The sequence below is a fragment of the Clytia hemisphaerica genome, unplaced genomic scaffold (assembly GCF_902728285.1).
Source record: "Clytia hemisphaerica strain Z4C2 unplaced genomic scaffold, Clytia hemisphaerica genome assembly, whole genome shotgun sequence".
Taxonomy (NCBI): domain Eukaryota; kingdom Metazoa; phylum Cnidaria; class Hydrozoa; order Leptothecata; family Clytiidae; genus Clytia; species Clytia hemisphaerica.
This window is the reverse complement of record NW_027103668.1, coordinates 52,867-70,873: the sequence shown is the minus strand read 5'-3', so window position 1 is coordinate 70,873 and position 18,007 is coordinate 52,867. Positions and strand designations below refer to the sequence as shown.

Here is an 18,007-nt window from a genome sequence, read left to right as displayed (position 1 = left end):
TATTTAAAGTTTAAAACACAACTAAAAAAAAGAGAAACCTAGAAGCCAGTGTAGCAGTCAGAAAGAGCTTGATTCGCAACTCTATATTTTGATTATGTGCCATATGGTATCTAAGTTTTAAAAATCGATATAATTAGATAGATAGATTTCGAGAGAAATTTTTGAAAAGCTTCTGTTGCTATGCATATAAAGTTACATCTTACTAAAAAACAAACATCATAAATGTAAACGATAACGAAAAAAAATAGTAGGTCAAACATAACGATCATAGAAATCCTCGAGTTGTTCGTAATACGTGTAACACGATAATATGGGTGTAATATGATAATACGAATTGTTATAGGATATTATCAGTTTGTATAAATTGTTGAATATAACAATGTTTTTGCTTATGTCTGAATTACTGTAGTCGCATGCTACATAAGAAATCCCTTATACATCACAATTTAAAATCTTAAAACATATGATTCATTTCTAGACGTAACATTATCCTTATTTTGTCTTTCCAAAAAATCAAGAACTAAAACATCTTGATAATTATACAATGGTTAAATAAAATAAATTATAAAAAATTGGTTAACTACTAGGGCGAGACCAATTTGATTAGTTGTTTTACAGGCCTGACCGACCCTGAAATTCCAAAAATTGAGATTAAAAATAAAATTGATTTTGGTAGTACATTTTTATTTTCATTGCTTTACAGACTGCCAAATTTTCAAAATGTTGGTAGTTTTTCCAAGGTTTTGAGAATTTTATGTTTCAATTTTTCATTTTATCCATGAATTCAAGCTTTATGTCTTTCTATTTTGTATTTCGCATTTTTGTCAAGATGTAGCTTTTGCTGCCTTTTTAGAAGATTTTTTAAGTGAAACTTTAACTTTTATTTTTATTTTTTTGCCGACTGACCAACTCTCTTTTTTGGTTAGCTTGGCCCGGAAAACAACAAATTAAATTGGTTAACTACTAAAGTATATATAAAGAAAACATTAAATTTACAAAGCATCAAGGGTCATTTTATGACAGAAATCAAATTGATTCTCCCTAGTTCCAACATGTCACTAGAATTCAAACTTTAGAGGAAATTAGTGATCGATCGAGTTTGGCGAAATAACTAAATATTCACTTAAGGGGCCCAAAGTTCTTCGAGTTATTAAGAGTTTAGTGCCAGAGAAAAGTATGAAGTGCGACTTTCTGTGTAGTATGATACATAATAGAAGAAATAAAGTTAAACAAAGATAAAAGTTCAAAGATACTAGAAATTTAAAAGCTAAACAATCAAAAAAGTGAAAAAAAGTGAAAAAAATATTAGTCGGGTAATGATCATGGTTTGCATTGTTTAGTTGTGGTGAAAAAAACATCCTATTTGGAAGCGATGAATAGTTACTAGTGTGATGTTTTTTATGAGAACAAATTATATAAGAACATGAGGCTTCGATGGACGAAATATGAAGAACAAATTAAGAACAAATTAAGAATATTTTAAGGCTTTGAGGACCCTAAAACATCCAATTTCTTAAGAAAATGGATGAAAATACCCTCAAAATGGTGAAAATAAGAACATTTTCAGGCTTGAAACTGAAAAAGTTAAGAACATCCGAAGGCTTCCAAAATTTTGGATGTTCTCATAAAAGCAAAACGTGTATGGTGTTACACGCTTTTTTTTTATAAGAATGGTGTAAATCCATTTCATCATGGATATTCTTAACTTTTTTGGTAAAATCATCCTAAAATATTCTTACAGCATTCTTATTACTTGGGGGTAATTGGCAATTTATAATTTAAAATGCTCTAAAAATGACATTCTTAGCTTTAGTAGCCAAATTCCATGATGGTGATATTCTTACCATATTCTTAATTTTTTGGCCATTTTCATCATGGACATTCTTATAAAGTGTATTCTTATTAAAAAAAAACGTGTAAAGAATTTCACCTGAACAAGAAAATGAGACCTAGATCAAAACAATCTTTCATTTTAAAATCTTGGATATAAAAAATGGAAACTAAATAGCATAAAATGTCTGCAAATGAAATATTGAGGTAATGAGGTTTATCAAGTGTCCGGGAAAAAAAACAGAACAGACTTATAATACTAAAAACTATCATTATTTATGACCCGAAAATTTGATATTTTTTCTCTCACAAAACTATCGAATAATAACATTGGGAATTGAATGTCTAACGACTGAACAGAAGATTCCGGCAATAACAATTTCTCGCTTCTTTATAAACACTGTTCAGCTTTTTTCCATATATTCAACAAACTTTAATCGTCGAATTTCGAATGATTACGAAAGTCAAAAACATAAATTTTCAATTTTACTCTTTGCCAGTGAATGCTTGCATGATAGTGGCAAGGAGTCCAAGCGAAATGAGGTATAAAAACGTATAAAAATTCCAGCCATTAAAACATATGATTGATCTAGAAAAATAATATAAAGAAATTTGAGTTAACCATTTTCGATCTTAAATCATCCAATTATTTGAGCATTTAGGTTTTGATTTCAAACTTTAGAATAACGTAAGAATACTTTAAAATGATTTCCAAAAAAAAAGAAGAATATCCGTGATGAAATGGACACCAACACCAACAACACCAACCTTGTATGGTACACCCCTTGAAAGTCCAAAACATTTTACCTAGATATAATCTCCCCTTTCGTGGGCGGGTGGTTGTATATCTGAATACATGTTGTATTTCCGTAGGGGTGATGAGCGGTCTGCTAAATGACCTTTGTGCGTATCCTCAATCAATTGTTGTTTACCGACCATTTCTTCTAATTCATCAATGTCATCTTGAAACCTGGAAAAATGAAGAATAGAGAGTAATCCAAAGTAGAGGTCAGCCTAAAAAAAAGCTTATTTTGGTTTAAAAAGCCTTTATTTAAAACTGTCCATCTATAATTTGAAATACATTGGAAATACATTGGAAATACTTTGCAAAGGATTGGTTCAAAAGAAATTGAAAATATAACTTTGATACTTTTTTTATTATCTTACATTTATTCTTTTTAGCTAGCTATTTTAAAGGTTCAGTAACAGACACTCGAAACCACTTAAAATATTATAGCTCAAGACTGCTCAAGAAAATCTTTTGAAAGAATCGATCCATGTTGATCAATTTAAACCGACAAAAAGTAGCACACCGTGAATCAATAATGAGGACGACATGCAGAAGTTTTATATTATGTAGACTTAGTAGATCTTTAGAGGCCGAAAGTATTTGTAGGTTGAGTACCCAAATATGGATTTCCAGACGTCGTAAGAAAATGACACTTCACTTACTTTGGATTCTCAAGAGGAGAACCAAGTTTGAACTCGCACCTCGCCGCATGCATACGTAACCGAGCAGCCTCAAACGCAGGTTGTAAATCTGACACGTATTTATAACATATATCTGCCAAATCAAACTGTCCCAAAGCCTGAAAATAAAGATAATTGTGTGGGGGCTGAGGGTTTAACTGTTTTTTAATGATAATTGCTACGTCCAAATTTCGCTAAATGTATCCTAATTAGAAAGCTTTAGTGTTGAGAGTCCTACCGACGCGGTCCAAACGATGATAGATACCGGCCTACTGTAGACTAGAGAGGAATATATAAAAAGTTACAAGTTTGTGTGAGATATCTATGAATAACTTAAATACCTTATGATTAGATTCGCAATCTTCAAACAAGGAAAAAGAAAACTCCGTCCCTGAAGGTGTGCAAAACTAGAAAAATCTTCAAAAAATTAAACACATTGTACGTACCCCATATATATTGCCAAGTGTAAAATACACGATATCATAATCAGTGGTCATTTCCAGGGCGGCGTGCATCAAGATAGCCGCGTCCAATGAATATTTTGAACGATGTAAAATGTTCGCCAAGCTCACCAATGCTAAATCTTTATGTTTCCTATTGGAAAAGAATGATTTTTGTTATAACATCGTTGACTTACTCATAGACCCTAGTGCAAAGGTAGAGCGTCCGGCTACAGCGTGCAAGGTCCGAGTCATACCAAAAACTTCGTACTATCGTACAAAAATGGTACATGATGCCTCTCTGCTTGACGCTTACCAATTAAAGAAAAGGGTCAAGGGTGGCGCCATCCCTACCTTCTAGTAGATAGCTACTGAAAGAGGAGCCTTCTGGTCGCAGACTTACTTACTGTAAGGTATTATATGTTACACCAGAAATTAGAATGCTGCCATTTGTAAATTTTCAAGCAAAACATTATATATGGATGATTTTATAAAATAAGCCCTTTCCGTAACAGTAAATGTCGAAGAGAAGAAATTAATGGGTAAGACTTTTATAAAAAACTTAAAATACCTTGGGGAGTAATGAAGAGCTCTTCGAAGACATTCTACTGCATAATAAGCATTTCCAGCAACCCTCCAGTAAATCGAAGCAAAATTCAACAATACCCAAGACGTTTCATTCTGAAAATAATTTAAGATAACAAGAGATGAATTTTATTCGGTTAACAAGCCTTTTTGAATCTACCATATTGCTGTTTATCGGCCCAGCATTGGATCGTTCATTAGCATGTCGCTGTCCGTAGTGCCATATGTCCATTATTGAAGAAGTAGCGCTTCGTAAATTCAGGTTCATTTTGGAAGAAACGGCGCCATATAACATCCGTACAAACTGGTACAAAGTGAAAGCGTAACGAACAAACATTCGACTATTGCTATGTAATTGAACCTTAATGCCGCTTCAGCTTCTAGTTTTTATTGTAAAGTACTAAAAAACCTCGCCTCCAATAATTATTCATATTTCAAAGTCTGCCAGTAGCCTGTATTTAATCGGCCAAAATCTTTCCATTGGGTGATACCTTCATTCTAATATAATTACACTTATCAGCATTTGTGGAGGATTAAAAAAGAATAAAAAAACAATTTTGCCAACTATCGTTGGGCAACGGAGAAAATTAGTTTGTTAAGATGTGATAAGTAAGCTAAAATTTCAATGGGAATCGCTAAAACATTAGAACAAATAAGATAATGTACACAATAATGAGTAAATTACAAAAGAAAACAATTAGCCTGGAAAGCGCTGATTCCAATAAATAGCGTTTATACCTTTTCCAATGCTACATTGATTCGATGTCCAAACTCTTCCAGCTTCTTGGCATGTGGTATAGGGTTGACAAGGCCTGCTTCTGAAGCGTTGATCAATAATTTTCGATCACCAACTCCTTTCAAATGGTCATAACTATGCATGCTAAATGCAAACTCTGAATTGCAGTACGGTTTTGTAAACTTCTCTTTGTCTTCAGGAAGTTGCACTTTGTAATCTGCAAAGTCTTCTATTCTAAAAAAAATCAAAAACATGAAACTTCTATCAATTCTCAGTTTCCCATTCTACTGCATTTCTTTTTTTAAAGCATCATGTCATCAAAGATTTTAGCAATAACTATTGGGTGCGCCACGAAAATGTTTAACAGTTTGTATTCAATTTTGTGCATAGTCTCATCCCCCCACATTTATATTGCTACCCCCTACTTTTAGAATCGAACGAAACTGCACGACGATTTACTAACCGTTAAAATACACAAAATAAACTTCATTTTCGTAACAAATTGACGTAAATGGCGCGGCAGGCAAAATTTTACTATTTTCTAGGCTATTTTGTTCAGAAATACCAAATTCTTTAACCAATACGACATATGAAACATATTTCAACCAAACGTTGTTTACAGGTCCTTTATTGGTCCCCCAACCGAGAGATCAAACCTCGCATTGTATTCGGAGAAAGTCCTAGCCCCCTACAAAGCCTTTCTTGAGGTTCACATTGAGAATTATCTGAGAAATTTACTAGATTTTGGAAAGACGCAAAATTACTTAAATTTTGATGTGCCATTTATCAAATTGGGTAAAGTAGATCTCAAAAGTTATGATGAAAGGAATGAAAACTTTAGAAAAAATATAAAAATATGCTTTTTAATCTATCAAAATTTAATAAAAACACGATGGTTTTATAGTACATCAATATCTTTGTTAAGCAATTTAATTGTCTACCTTCTATTTATTATTTATATTATTATATATAAAATCAGAGTAAAGGAATCTCAATTATTGAGTTTAAAGCCACAGATGAATCTTCAGTCTTTCTCAAGCAAGAAAAAGTGAAGCATTTAAAGATTTGCGCCGGATTCAGAATGACAGATTGAATCTAGCTCTTTCTCTGTTTTCATGCGGCATATTTTTCGAAATCTGGTCATATATTTTACTTTCAACTAGTGTTTGTGTTGAAACGACACGGGTCACGCGTTCAGGATGGGAAATAACTGGCTTCATATTCTATCCAGGGCCCGGTTGTTCAAAAGTCGATTAGATTAAATCCCGATTAGCGCTAATCGCGATTAGATTTCGATTAGTTAATCCCGACGATTAACTTCCGTTGTTCGAACGTCAGATTAACTAATCGTGGATATTTTGCCTGTGTTTTCAAAAATCTTAATCTAATCTTAGTCACTTTTCGAACGTTTTCAAAACATTCGAAAATCTTTTTTCGTTCGAATTTCTCACTTCAATGCAGCGACTTCACTTTTTTGTAAGAAAAAGCTTCTTAATCCTCGTTAATCCTGGGTCAGAGCAGGATTAAAATTTGACCGATTTAATCGGGATTTAATCCAGATTTAAGCTTAATTTTTTTTCGAACAACCGACGGTTCTGTGCTAATCGGCGCTAATCAAGATTTAATCGAAAATTAAGCTAATCGGCCGCTAATCCACTTTCGAACAACCGGGCCCAGGGCCCGGTTGTTCAAAAGTGGATTAGATTAACTCCCGATTAGCGCTAATCGCGATTAGATTTCGATTAGTTAATCCCGTCGATTAACTTCCGTTGTTCGATCGTCAGATTAACTAATCGTGGACATTTTGCCTGTGTTTTCAAAAATCTTAATCTTGACGTCACTTTTCGAATGTTTTCAAAACATTCGAAAATCTTTTTTTGTTCAAATTTCTCACTTCAATGCAGCGACTTCACTTTTTTTGTAGGAAAAAGTTTCTTAACCTTTTGGACCCGAATGCCGTACATATACGTCCTTGAGACGTTCCGAATGCCGTACATATACGCAATTTGATAGGCATGTCTTTCTCGCGCAATATCTTTAATTGGCTTGCTTTCTGATCGTTGAAAAATAAAGAAAAAGAAAGTAGAGAGTCTAAGCTTTCCGTTGATATATAATGATGTAATGTTATGATCACGGTGTGAGTCAGCACTTTTCAAATAAAAACACTGATTCAAAATGGCAGACGGAAAAACACTGATTTTGGAGAAAAGTGAACAATGTTTGAAAAGCCCTTGTGACCAGTAGAATTGTTTTTGGATGCTAATTTTTGGTATATGGCTTCATGAGTAAGTATATATTGATAAAATAGTAAAGAAAAATTTAATAATTAACTTTCCCCCACTTTTTTTTGCATAGAAAGTGAAAAATGCCAAAAAAGTGACATTGTCGAAAAATGAGGAAAAAAGCATTGGTGTATGTAAAGCTACCATTTAAGTTAGAATACTTTAATTGAACTTGTACCCAACCTAAAAGCTGCAAAACTTAATTAGCTTTTCAGGGATAGTTTACTTTTTGCCAAAAGATTTCTAGTTCTTGAGTTATGGCAAATTTCCCAAACCCCGCGTTTTCTCAAAAAAGTTGCGCGCAGACAGCGTGAAAATATAAAAAACAGCGCGCTGGATTAAAATTTGGCCAATTTAATCGGGATTTAATCCAGATTTAAGCCTAATTTTTTTCGAACAACCGCGTTAATCGGCGCTAATCGAGATTTAATCGAAAATTAAGCTAATCGGCCACTAATCCACTTTTGAACAACCGGGCCCAGGGCCCGGTTGTTCAAAAGTCAAAAGTCGATTAGATTAACTCCCGATTAGCGCTAATCGCGATTAGATTTCGATTAGTTAATCCCGGCGATTAACTTCCGTTGTTCGAACGTCAGATTAACTAATCGTGGACATTTTGCCTGTGTTTTCAAAAATCTTAATCTTGACGTCACTTTTCGAATGTTTTCAAAACATTCGAAAATCTTTTTTTGTTCAAATTTCTCAGTTCAATGCAGCGACTTCACTTTTTTTGTAGGAAAAAGTCTCTTAATCCTCGTTAATCCTGGGTCAGAGCAGGATTAAAATTTGGCCAATTTAATCGGGATTTAATCCAGATTTAAGCCTATTTTTTTTCGAACAACCGACGGTTCTGCGTTAATCGGCGCTAATCGAGATTTAAGGGCTCTGACCATAGTGAACTTTTCATAATTGCCGTGTTTTAAAATGTGTTTTCTGACTGATGTAACCAAATAGACTATGGCAGGTTATACATTTTCTGTTAGACAAACTATTCCTGAATCTGAAAATTCAAAAATTGCATTGAAAAAGTTTGATGAAGAAGAAAATGAAGACTTTTGCGAGGAAGAGTATTTCAACTTTGAAGAGCTTAGTTTCGGCGAAGAAAAAACATTTTGAAAATTTTTTCGCAGTAGATGGTGTATCTTTTACCGAACATTAAAAATTTTTGCGGAAAATTTTTGTAAATGCTTCTTTGTCTCGAAATCTTCAAAATAGTGGTTTTTCATCAATTTTTCATCTGGATTTTGCTTTTTTAAAAAAACATTCATAACTTTTGACACATCTTTTTAGAAAAATTTTCCGCAAAATTTAAAATAGTTCAATTCTTAGCGGACAGTTTGAAAAAAGTTCGAAGCAAAAAGGTTAATTGCCCATTAAAACTTAGCACTTTTTATAAAAGAAGGTGATGCAACATATTATTAACGTCTTTTTAAAGTTCATAACGTCATTTTAGCAATTGAGTTTTTAATTACTCTTAAGGGATTTGATTAAAAATCAATTTATAAAGGCAATTCTTTGTTAAAAGTGTTAAAGAATCTAAAACATAACTTTTATGTTCAGATACTAAAATCAATTTTCTGACTATGGTCAGAGCCCTTAATCGAGAATTAAGCTAATCGGCCACTAATCCACTTTTGAACAACCGGGCCCAGGAGTCTAGTGTCTAGGGCTTATTGTAATTTACGGAATCAGATTCCGCCTTTTAATTTGCGGAATCTCATTCCGCAAATTACTAATCTACGGAATTTGCTCATATCTTTCCAACCAATTAATATTTTTCAACCAAATTTAGCATACATATTACCAACTAACAGATGCACCTTCACAAAAAAAATCAACCCTAATAACCTACGTAAACGGATGTTACGACAGAAAAACTTTTAGTTCCGAACTGATTCCGCAAATTACAAATCTACGGAATCTGCTTATAACTCTCGAAGGAATTGGTTATTTCAAACCAAACTTTGCACACGTCTCGACATCCATAAGACGCTGTTCTGTGCCAAATTTGAACATTTGAAAAGGTCGTTAACGGCAGCTATTACGGAATAACGTAAAATCACGTAAGGAACTCTAACAGCCCTTGTTGAAAAAAACTCAAAATCGTTGTATCTCCCGAACCAATATGTTTTACAAGCCCAAATTTTGCACAAAGAAGCCCTCCCTCTTAAACTTCAGTCTTCTTTGGATAAAATTTAGAAGGTTAATCGTAAAATGATCTGCTTTGAATAAGTAGCTTGCCATTTCTCGTAAAATTACGATTTTTTAGGATGTTAACTTGAATCAAAATGCACATTTATTAATCAAAATTGTCTATAAGAAAAGAAAGGTTGTACCTATTCGGGGAAAAATGTCGGGGAAAAGTGACGAAAAATTTTTAGGGGGTTACGAAATTTTTACCCAACGAAATCTTTACTTGTCATTTTATCACCCGGCTAAAACTTTGACCAAGCTTTTTTTATCTCCGACCGAAACTTTTACCCGAAATTTTCATAACCAAAACCAAGTGACCTACTTAAAGGCATTTTCGTCACATTTTCCCGCTCAAATTTACAATGTAGACACTTCCAAAGAAAGAGAGTCCCTTACGTCATTCCGTCATAACTCCCGTAAACGGCCTATTCAAACAATCAAATTTGGCACAGAACAGCGTCTTATGGATGTCGAGACGTGTGCAAAGTTTGGTTTGAAATAACTAATTCCTTCGAGAGTTATAAGCAGATTCCGTAGATTTGTAATTTGCGGAATCAGTTCGGAACTAAAAGTTTCTCTGTCGTAACATCCGTTTACGTAGGTTGTTAGAGTTGATTTTTTTTGTGAAGGTGCATCTGTTAGTTGGTAATATGTATGCTAAATTTGGTTGAAAAATATTAATTGGTTGGAAAGATATGAGCAAATTCCGTAGATTAGTAATTTGCGGAATGAGATTCCGCAAATTAAAAGGCGGAATCTGATTCCGTAAATTACAATAAGCCAGTGTCTAGCCCTTTGGGTTTGTAAGTCAATGGTCTCAATAGTCAAATTTCTATCTAACATAATAACTTCCCCCAGGAGCGTTTTCAGTGTTCACTTGTTTGAAGTCATTTCGAACAATACCTCTCAAAAAATGTTATATATGCTTGATGTCTACCCTACACGTTTTTTTTATAAGAACATACAAAGCCTTAGGATGTTCTTAACTTTTTGAGTTTTAAGAGCCAGTTTTTTTAAGAATGAGAATGAGGCAGTTTGGGGCAGTTCCAATAGTTTGAAAGTTAGATTTTTTTCATTTTTGGATATGTTGTGTTGTTAAGTACAATGAACTGAGTAAAATCCCAAAATATTTTGGTCTGAAAATCCATAATGGCGTTTTTATGCCAATTTGAAGTTTTTGACATTTTTGGGCATTGCACTTAAAAAGTTTTTTGATATAGAACAATGCTTTCTCAAATCCAAATAAGGAATTGATTTTTGGCGATTCTGAAACTATGGCCAGTTAAACTATACAATTTTCAAAATGGTAGCTGGAGTTATGACGTCACATGATTTTAGGGGTATTTTAGAGCCATCTGACCTGTCCCAGGGGAGTGTTTTACTGCTCAAAATAATAATTTCTGGTAGTTCAGTCCCTGGTCTATCCATTTGAAGTGATTGCAATAAAAAATTCCAGCCCTACTGGCCCCTGGAGGCCCGAAAAGCCAATAAGGTCTCAAAAAAGTACCAACTTTAGCCTAATTTTCCTAGAAATCCCAACATTGTCTGACCTCCAACTCTTCTGTTCCTGAAAGACAACCGCCTGGTCTCTTAGGATCAAAAGAGAAACCTATGTGATCTCCTACCATTAATTTTTTATCTTGATTTAAAAAAATTCTTATAATTGCTCGAAAAATGACTAAAATTTGGGATATTTTGGCTCATTGGCAAACTTCAAAGGGGTCTAGGTCACTGAATTTGTTTTAATATAAGGGCTATGATGAATCTTTTATAAAAAAAAATGAAACTAGGTGAAAAAAGTTGTCAAATGTGCTTTTTTGGGCCAAAAAGGCTTTTTTTTCATTTTTTTGACTAGAGCTGAGGTCATTTTTGCAGCCAGTAATTGGCAGTTAGAAAGTAAATTTTATCTGAAAATCATGATTCCTCATCACATTCCAGAAAGGTTTCCAGGAAAATCAAATATGGTACTCTTCGAAAGCTTATAGAGGCTGAAATTTCACTCAAAGGCGGCTTCTAACTCCCCTGACCCCCTTAATTTTGTAAAATTGACTTAAAAGTACATTTTTGGCTGAAATTTTTGCCCAAAATGAGTACCCGTTGATACTTGATTCTTGATTTTGTGAAAGCATCCTATAGATAGTTCAAGAATTTATCAGAAGTTTGCTCAAAGTCAGTCTTAACTCTAAAATCCTAAAAATCTTGACAATGCTGCTCAAAACAAAAATTTTTGCTCAACATTGAACAGAAAATGAGTCCACTAAGATAATGAAATCTTGGTATTTGGAAAGTTTCATGGGGATAGTACAAACATTCATCAAGATCTTTACCTCCTGATCTACCATTTAAGGATCAAGTCTGTCAAAATGTGCTTTTAAACTCTCAAATCAGTGCCGTAGCAACTGGGGGGGGGCAAGGGGGGGCTATGCCCCCCAATAATTTTTTCAAAAATGGTTATTTTGCAAAATGCAAAGTTTTTCTTTTTTAATTTGTCATAATTGTCACAATTGAGTGCATTTTCAAGCAATCTAGAGTTCAAATTTTCAAAATTTTCCCCCTCGGGCCAAACCATGGTTGGCCCCTTGAGGTGTCACTAAACTTCAGCCCCCTCAATATGAAAATGCTTCCTCCGGCACTACCAACCCCATAAAACAATTTTGCTATCAACCTGTTTGCTCTCAAATGCAGTTAAATGAGCCCAAAGTTCAAATTATCCAAAGAGAAGGAACGGTTTAGGAATAATAGGTAAAATATAGTCTTTATTTTAGAGTCCCGTCCATACAATCAAAACCCAATCAAACAACAGAATCCTCAGGGTCAAGCACGAGGGGTAAGATTGGCGTACGATAATTTTTGACTTTTTTATATTTCCGAAGAATTTTTGACTTTTTTTTGACTTTTTGAATTTTGACTTTTTGACTTTTTATGACTTTATTTTGACTTTTTGCTCCGGCCTAGGAGCCTTAAATTCTCTCTCGTCCGACGACGACGGTCAAGACTTTTTTTGTTTGTTTATCTAATCCGATGATCTATTCCGATTTAATAAAAACGGATTATCTAATTCCAATAATACTGTCATTTTATTGGCCGAAAGTATTTAAGAAAAAGATGGCTGCCGAAAGTGGACTAGCTGACTGTGTAGCAAATACTGGCGAATCTCAAAGAATCAAAGAAAAATTGATCATTTTCATCATTATTCATGATGTTTTGGACATGATTTATGAGAAGTTTGATGCATACTGGCTCTCTAACAATGTGGAAAGACTTTGGAGAAATTTTGTCCATGAATTGTCAGCTGATCGAATGCTTAAATCTTGCATATGGCTAACTTAACTTCTCTTCTAAGTTCTAGATGCACAAAACCATAAAACTCTGTAACTTGACTATGAAACTTTCAAACACACATCCATTGGAATTCAAAAGAGAATACTAAAATTACAACATCATAGTGCAAATTTGAAAACGATCTGAGTAGTTTTTGTGGTGTTATGTGTATGGCTGAAAATGATCCTGTTTTGTATTTGTCATTGTTGACTGGCGACCGTTCCTTTTGATTTTTCAAACCCGACACAGATTTTTTACAAACATATCACTATGAGATTTCAGTAAAGGATACTAAAACACAATTCCTGTGTAAATTTGAACAAGATTGGAGAAATTTCACAGTGTTATGGCTGAAAATGATCGTTTTTGGACTTTGTCATAATTTCATCGCGGCTGGCGATCGTTCCTTTTGATTTTTCAAACCTGACACAGATTTTGTACAAACATATCACTATGAGAATTCAGTAAAGGATACTAAAACACAATTCCTGTGTAAATTTGAACAAGATCGAAAAATTTTTCACAGTGTTATAACTGAAAATGATATTTTTTGGACTTTGTCGTAATTTCTGGCTGGGGCGACCGTTCCTTACCTTTGAAGATTTTTCAAACCCGACACAGATTTTTTACAAACATATCACTATGAGATTTCAGTAAAGGATAGTAAAACACAATTCCTGTGTAAATTTGAACAAGATTGGAGAAATTTCACAGTGTTATGGCTGAAAATGATCGTTTTTGGACTTTGTCATAATTTCATCGCGGCTGGCGATCGTTCCTTTTGATTTTTCAAACCTGACACAGATTTTTTACAAACATGTCACTATGAGAATTCAGTAAAGGATACTAAAACACAATTCCTGTATAAATTTGAACAAGATCGAAGACATTTTCACAGTGTTATAACTGAAAATGATATTTTTTGGACTCTGTCGTAATTTAATTGGCTGGGGCGACCGTTCCTTTTGAAGATTTTTCAAACCCGAAACAGGTTTTTTCCAAATATACCACTATTTATTACATACACACTATTGTACCATTTTATTTGGTTTATCCTACTCTCCTCCAAGTATTATCCCAACAGAAAAAATAATGGCTTAGCTAAAAGCCGTGGACTCTAATTTAAGCTATTTTTCTCCACGAAATTTTATCCGGACAATCAAATCAACGGCGCATCATGGCTTCCCTATTGGCAAGTTTAGAAAAAAATTAATTTATAAGAACTTGGAAATATTAACTTCTAAATGTTTATCTCCTTTAGCTCCAATTTTGAACTTTTTAGTCGCGGATAAGTGGGCGGGGGGTGGGTTGGTTCTTTAGGCAAGAAAGTGCATGTGTAATCACTTAGAAGAGCTAAACTTCCAGTTGGTTTATTTATTCGTTTAAGATTATTTCTCATACTCGCTCTGCAATAGAATTATTATTATTTTGCTTTCTGATCTGTTCTGATTAGCAGTTTGTGGGCAACGTTCTAACACAACTAACTCAACAAGCTCATCTTTCACATCTTTTAATCTCTTAAGCCGGAGCTTCCAGCGCAGCTGGTTTATTTACTTTTATTTTGACTTTTTTTCTTTTCAGATGATCCTATACTCCCAGGTGTCCTGTATTTGTTAATCCATTTGATAGCTGATCTTCTATATATTAATAGCGGTGCTTTGTGTGTCTGTGTGTCACCACTTTCGTTTTCGCTTTGTTTGTGTTTTAGAATTATGACTTTTAGTCTTTTGCTCCACAAATTTGTTCTATTGGATTCGCGCCATTTGCAAAAGATTTCGCAAGCAATGTTTTGTTCTCGATAAGTTTGTTTTGATTGACAGATCGGATAGAGCCTGGTTTAGACTTTATTCAGCCTTTGTTTTGAAATTTAAGGCCCATCTACATTTAGTAATTTTAATTTCTGCACAGCTTTGCCTGATCCTGTTTTTCTCTTTTCCTTTGTTTGAAATGTTTTCGAATGTATTTAACGATCGTATTTATTAATGACATTCGAATTCTTGTCAAAACAAAACAAGTTTCTTTTATAGAAAAGAACATTTCAAATGTAAATCAGAACATAAATTTAAAAAGTTAGTCGAACAATAACAGCATTCAAAGGGCGATAACAAGCAAGAAAAGAAATTAGTCCATCTCTTTCTTCATATAAAGATATAAAAACATTCAAGTGGTTGATACTGTTAAAAACTGTGTACGTCATTTTACATGTTTGAATTCGAAAAGTTATGACAAGGGTTTAAAAAATGCAATTTAGAATTGACTTATTATTTATCTTTTTAAATCTGATAAAAACAAAGTTGCACTATTCTTTGTGGCTTTCCCGCTTTTTCCTAAAGAATTGTCATTTCTACAATGCACTCCTCTTTACCATGACATTTTCTCAAATTGTCGAAAACTGGACGGCGTAATTAATGCGAGCGAAGCGAGAAAAAGATCTCCGGGGGAAGGTTAGTGTCAAACTTTGAAGATATCTTTTTATTAATTTGATCGTTTGAGCCAGCTTCAACATCCAAAGGACTTTTAGTGCGTTCAGCTACAGCTTAACCGGCGTGCGACGCCGGGTACCGGCTAGTATATAATAAGGACTTTTTGGTTTTAAATTTTGAAAATACTTATCTACAGTCTGGGCTGTATCAGAAGGCCTAGAATAAGAACTCCCAATCAGTACCAAATGTTTTTTTGTTATCAAGGTTTGTTTAAATGAGATTTTCACATCATTCAAAACAGATAATTTTTAATTTAATAATTTTTATAAGAACATCCAAAATTTTTGAAGCTTTCGAACGTTCTTAAGGGAGTGGTTTGAAAGTATCTACTAGGGAAGGGATGGAGGATTTCGGGGGGGGGGGGGTCGATATTTTTTTTGAGGGTTTAGGGGGGGTTTCAAAATATTTTCAATGGAAAAAGGGGGGGGGGGTGCGAAATATTTTTGGGCAACTCAAGAGATATCTCAGGAGGTCAAATTTCATGGTTTCACATTTGAATATTTGAATTTTTTTTCGGCCTGCCGGCCGACATTATTCGTATTTTGTTCTATTGTTAATTCTGTATTCATGCAAAATCGTGATAGCCTCACCATTTCGGTTCCTAATAGGTCTCAACATTTGGTTCAGTGGACTAAGGGAGGTTGTTTGTTAAGGGATCCCCCCTCATACAATTTCAAGAGCAGAAAATACAGTGCTTTTAGCGAACAAAGTGAAATTTTTCTCCTGTCGTCGCAAACCATGGTTGCGCCTCCTTAATCTCTGATATTACTCCTGTTATATTAAGATATTGTACATGCAAAGAAAATATTTACTTTTAAATTCCACATGATTCAGACATTGAAAGCCTCATTTCTGGACAAAATCGGTCCGGAAAAGATTTTTCATATTGAGGCTTATAGGATTACTCACAATCTGGAAATTTACTGTAGCCGATTTATATGTGACCCTTGTTCAAAAATAAGTAACCTTATAAGTTGCCCTTAATATCCAAAATTAAATAAAAGTAAGTATAACCCTCACCTTATTAATCAGTCAGTTAGAGTGTAGGGGAACAAATTTTAGCAAGGGGGGGGGGGCGCGAAATTTTTTTTACCCCTTTGATAGGGGTTCGAAAAAATTTTCCAGGTTAGGGGTGGGGGTGCGAATTTTTTTTGGATTTTTTAAAATATCCTCCTCTCCCCCTAGTAAATACTTTCTGAACACTCCTTAACTTGTTCTTAATATTTTAGTCATCGAGGCCTTATTTTCTTATTTAGTTTGTTCTTATAAAAAACCCGTTTGTGAAAGAGATTTTATAGACTTAAAGATGAAGGATGATTTTTTTTTATTGTACTTCATGGCGAACTGTCTATTGACTTGCGTAAATAACTTGTTCATACTTGGCAAACAACATTATGTTTACATTCTGTGGGCGTAATATGTTTATTTCATTCTGAAGGTTGCGAGTGTGTGCTGAAATTTCAACCACCTCCTCGAAACTGTTTGTTTTCTTTGCAACTGCACTATTGGCTATAAACAAACAGCTTATAATCTTAGAAAAAAAAAATACCTCACCTCGCCATAGTCAGTATAAAAAACTCTAGTCTGGAAGCTTATTGATTTAACTTTTTGTTAGCTTTTTCCTTTGTTAATATCAAAAGATAAAAATCGATTGGCTCAGTTTTTCATCACGTTACCAAGTATTCCTCTTGGGATTGGTTTAATATTTAATCACATGATCAAAAAGTCCAGACGGTGTCAATCGAACAACTTCGAACAAAAATTGCAATCGAACCAATCGAACGTAATCCAACGCAATCGAATAATTGCGATTCGATTGTCGAACGTAATTGAATCTCAATCGAACGGCGCCGATTCCTGGGTAATATTCGATTGCGTTCGAGCAAGGTTAGATTGGTTTGATTGATAGTTGACTATGTTCGATTGATTGTCAATTACATTCGATTAATCTTCGATTTCGTTCAATAATGATTATGTTCGATGAGTTTGATTGCGATTCAATTTAATTGGATCACTCCGTTAGAGCTTTTTAGCGTGGGCGGCCGAGCGCTTAAGTACCGTACGAAAGCGAATAAAATCTAATACAATCGGATCAATCGAACGTAATCGAATACAATCGAACGTAATCGAACAGCAAATCTTAGGTAATATTCGATTGCGATTCGATTGGGTTCGACAATCGAATTGCAATTATTCGATTGTGTTCAATTGCATTCAATCGATCCGGCGTTCGATTCGTTCGATTGACATACCATCTGGAAAAGTGAGCAAAACAAACTAATTTCTCAAACGCAAGTTCAAGTAAGAAACAATGGAAAGAAACAAAAGGCTCCCAAACCAGGGTTTTTAATATATGTGAACCCTTGTTGACAGAGTTTTTGAACTTTGGAAACCCAGGCAAACACACAAATTCAACTTACCATAAAAACTCTTTCGCAAGCTCTAAAGACTTTCAAAACTACAAAAAACCACATCAAAACATCAGCCACTTGTATTTATTAGACTTCTGGCCAACAGCCATTTTGTTTCAAAATGAATCAATGTTTTCATTTTCATTTGTTTTCCTTTTTCTGCACTGGGAGCTTTTTCCATAAATTATGCGCGCGCATCGAAATTATCAAAATGCGCGCGAAGATATCTTCTATAAGAATATCAGGGTGAAAATTG

General features: G+C 34.1%; 1 protein-coding gene across 2 annotated transcripts in view; it reads right to left on the bottom strand.

The window, feature by feature from the left end:
• Nucleotides 1-2,224: 2,224 nt before the first annotated feature.
• The window catches only part of LOC136803314 (tetratricopeptide repeat protein 17-like), a 35,877-nt gene continuing 20,094 nt past the window's right edge, over nt 2,225-18,007 (bottom strand). The window contains exons 3-8 of one of the 2 annotated variants that reach the window (XM_067060038.1): nt 5,064-5,295; nt 4,312-4,421; nt 3,747-3,894; nt 3,283-3,419; nt 2,599-2,800; nt 2,225-2,419 (exon numbers count right to left, since the gene is read on the bottom strand). In XM_067060038.1, coding sequence (XP_066916139.1) covers nt 2,638-2,800; nt 3,283-3,419; nt 3,747-3,894; nt 4,312-4,421; nt 5,064-5,295 — 790 coding nt within the window. In that variant the 3' untranslated portion in view covers nt 2,225-2,419; nt 2,599-2,637. The remainder of the gene's footprint in view (nt 2,420-2,598; nt 2,801-3,282; nt 3,420-3,746; nt 3,895-4,311; nt 4,422-5,063; nt 5,296-18,007) is intronic. The other variant, XM_067060039.1, reaches the window with a different exon arrangement.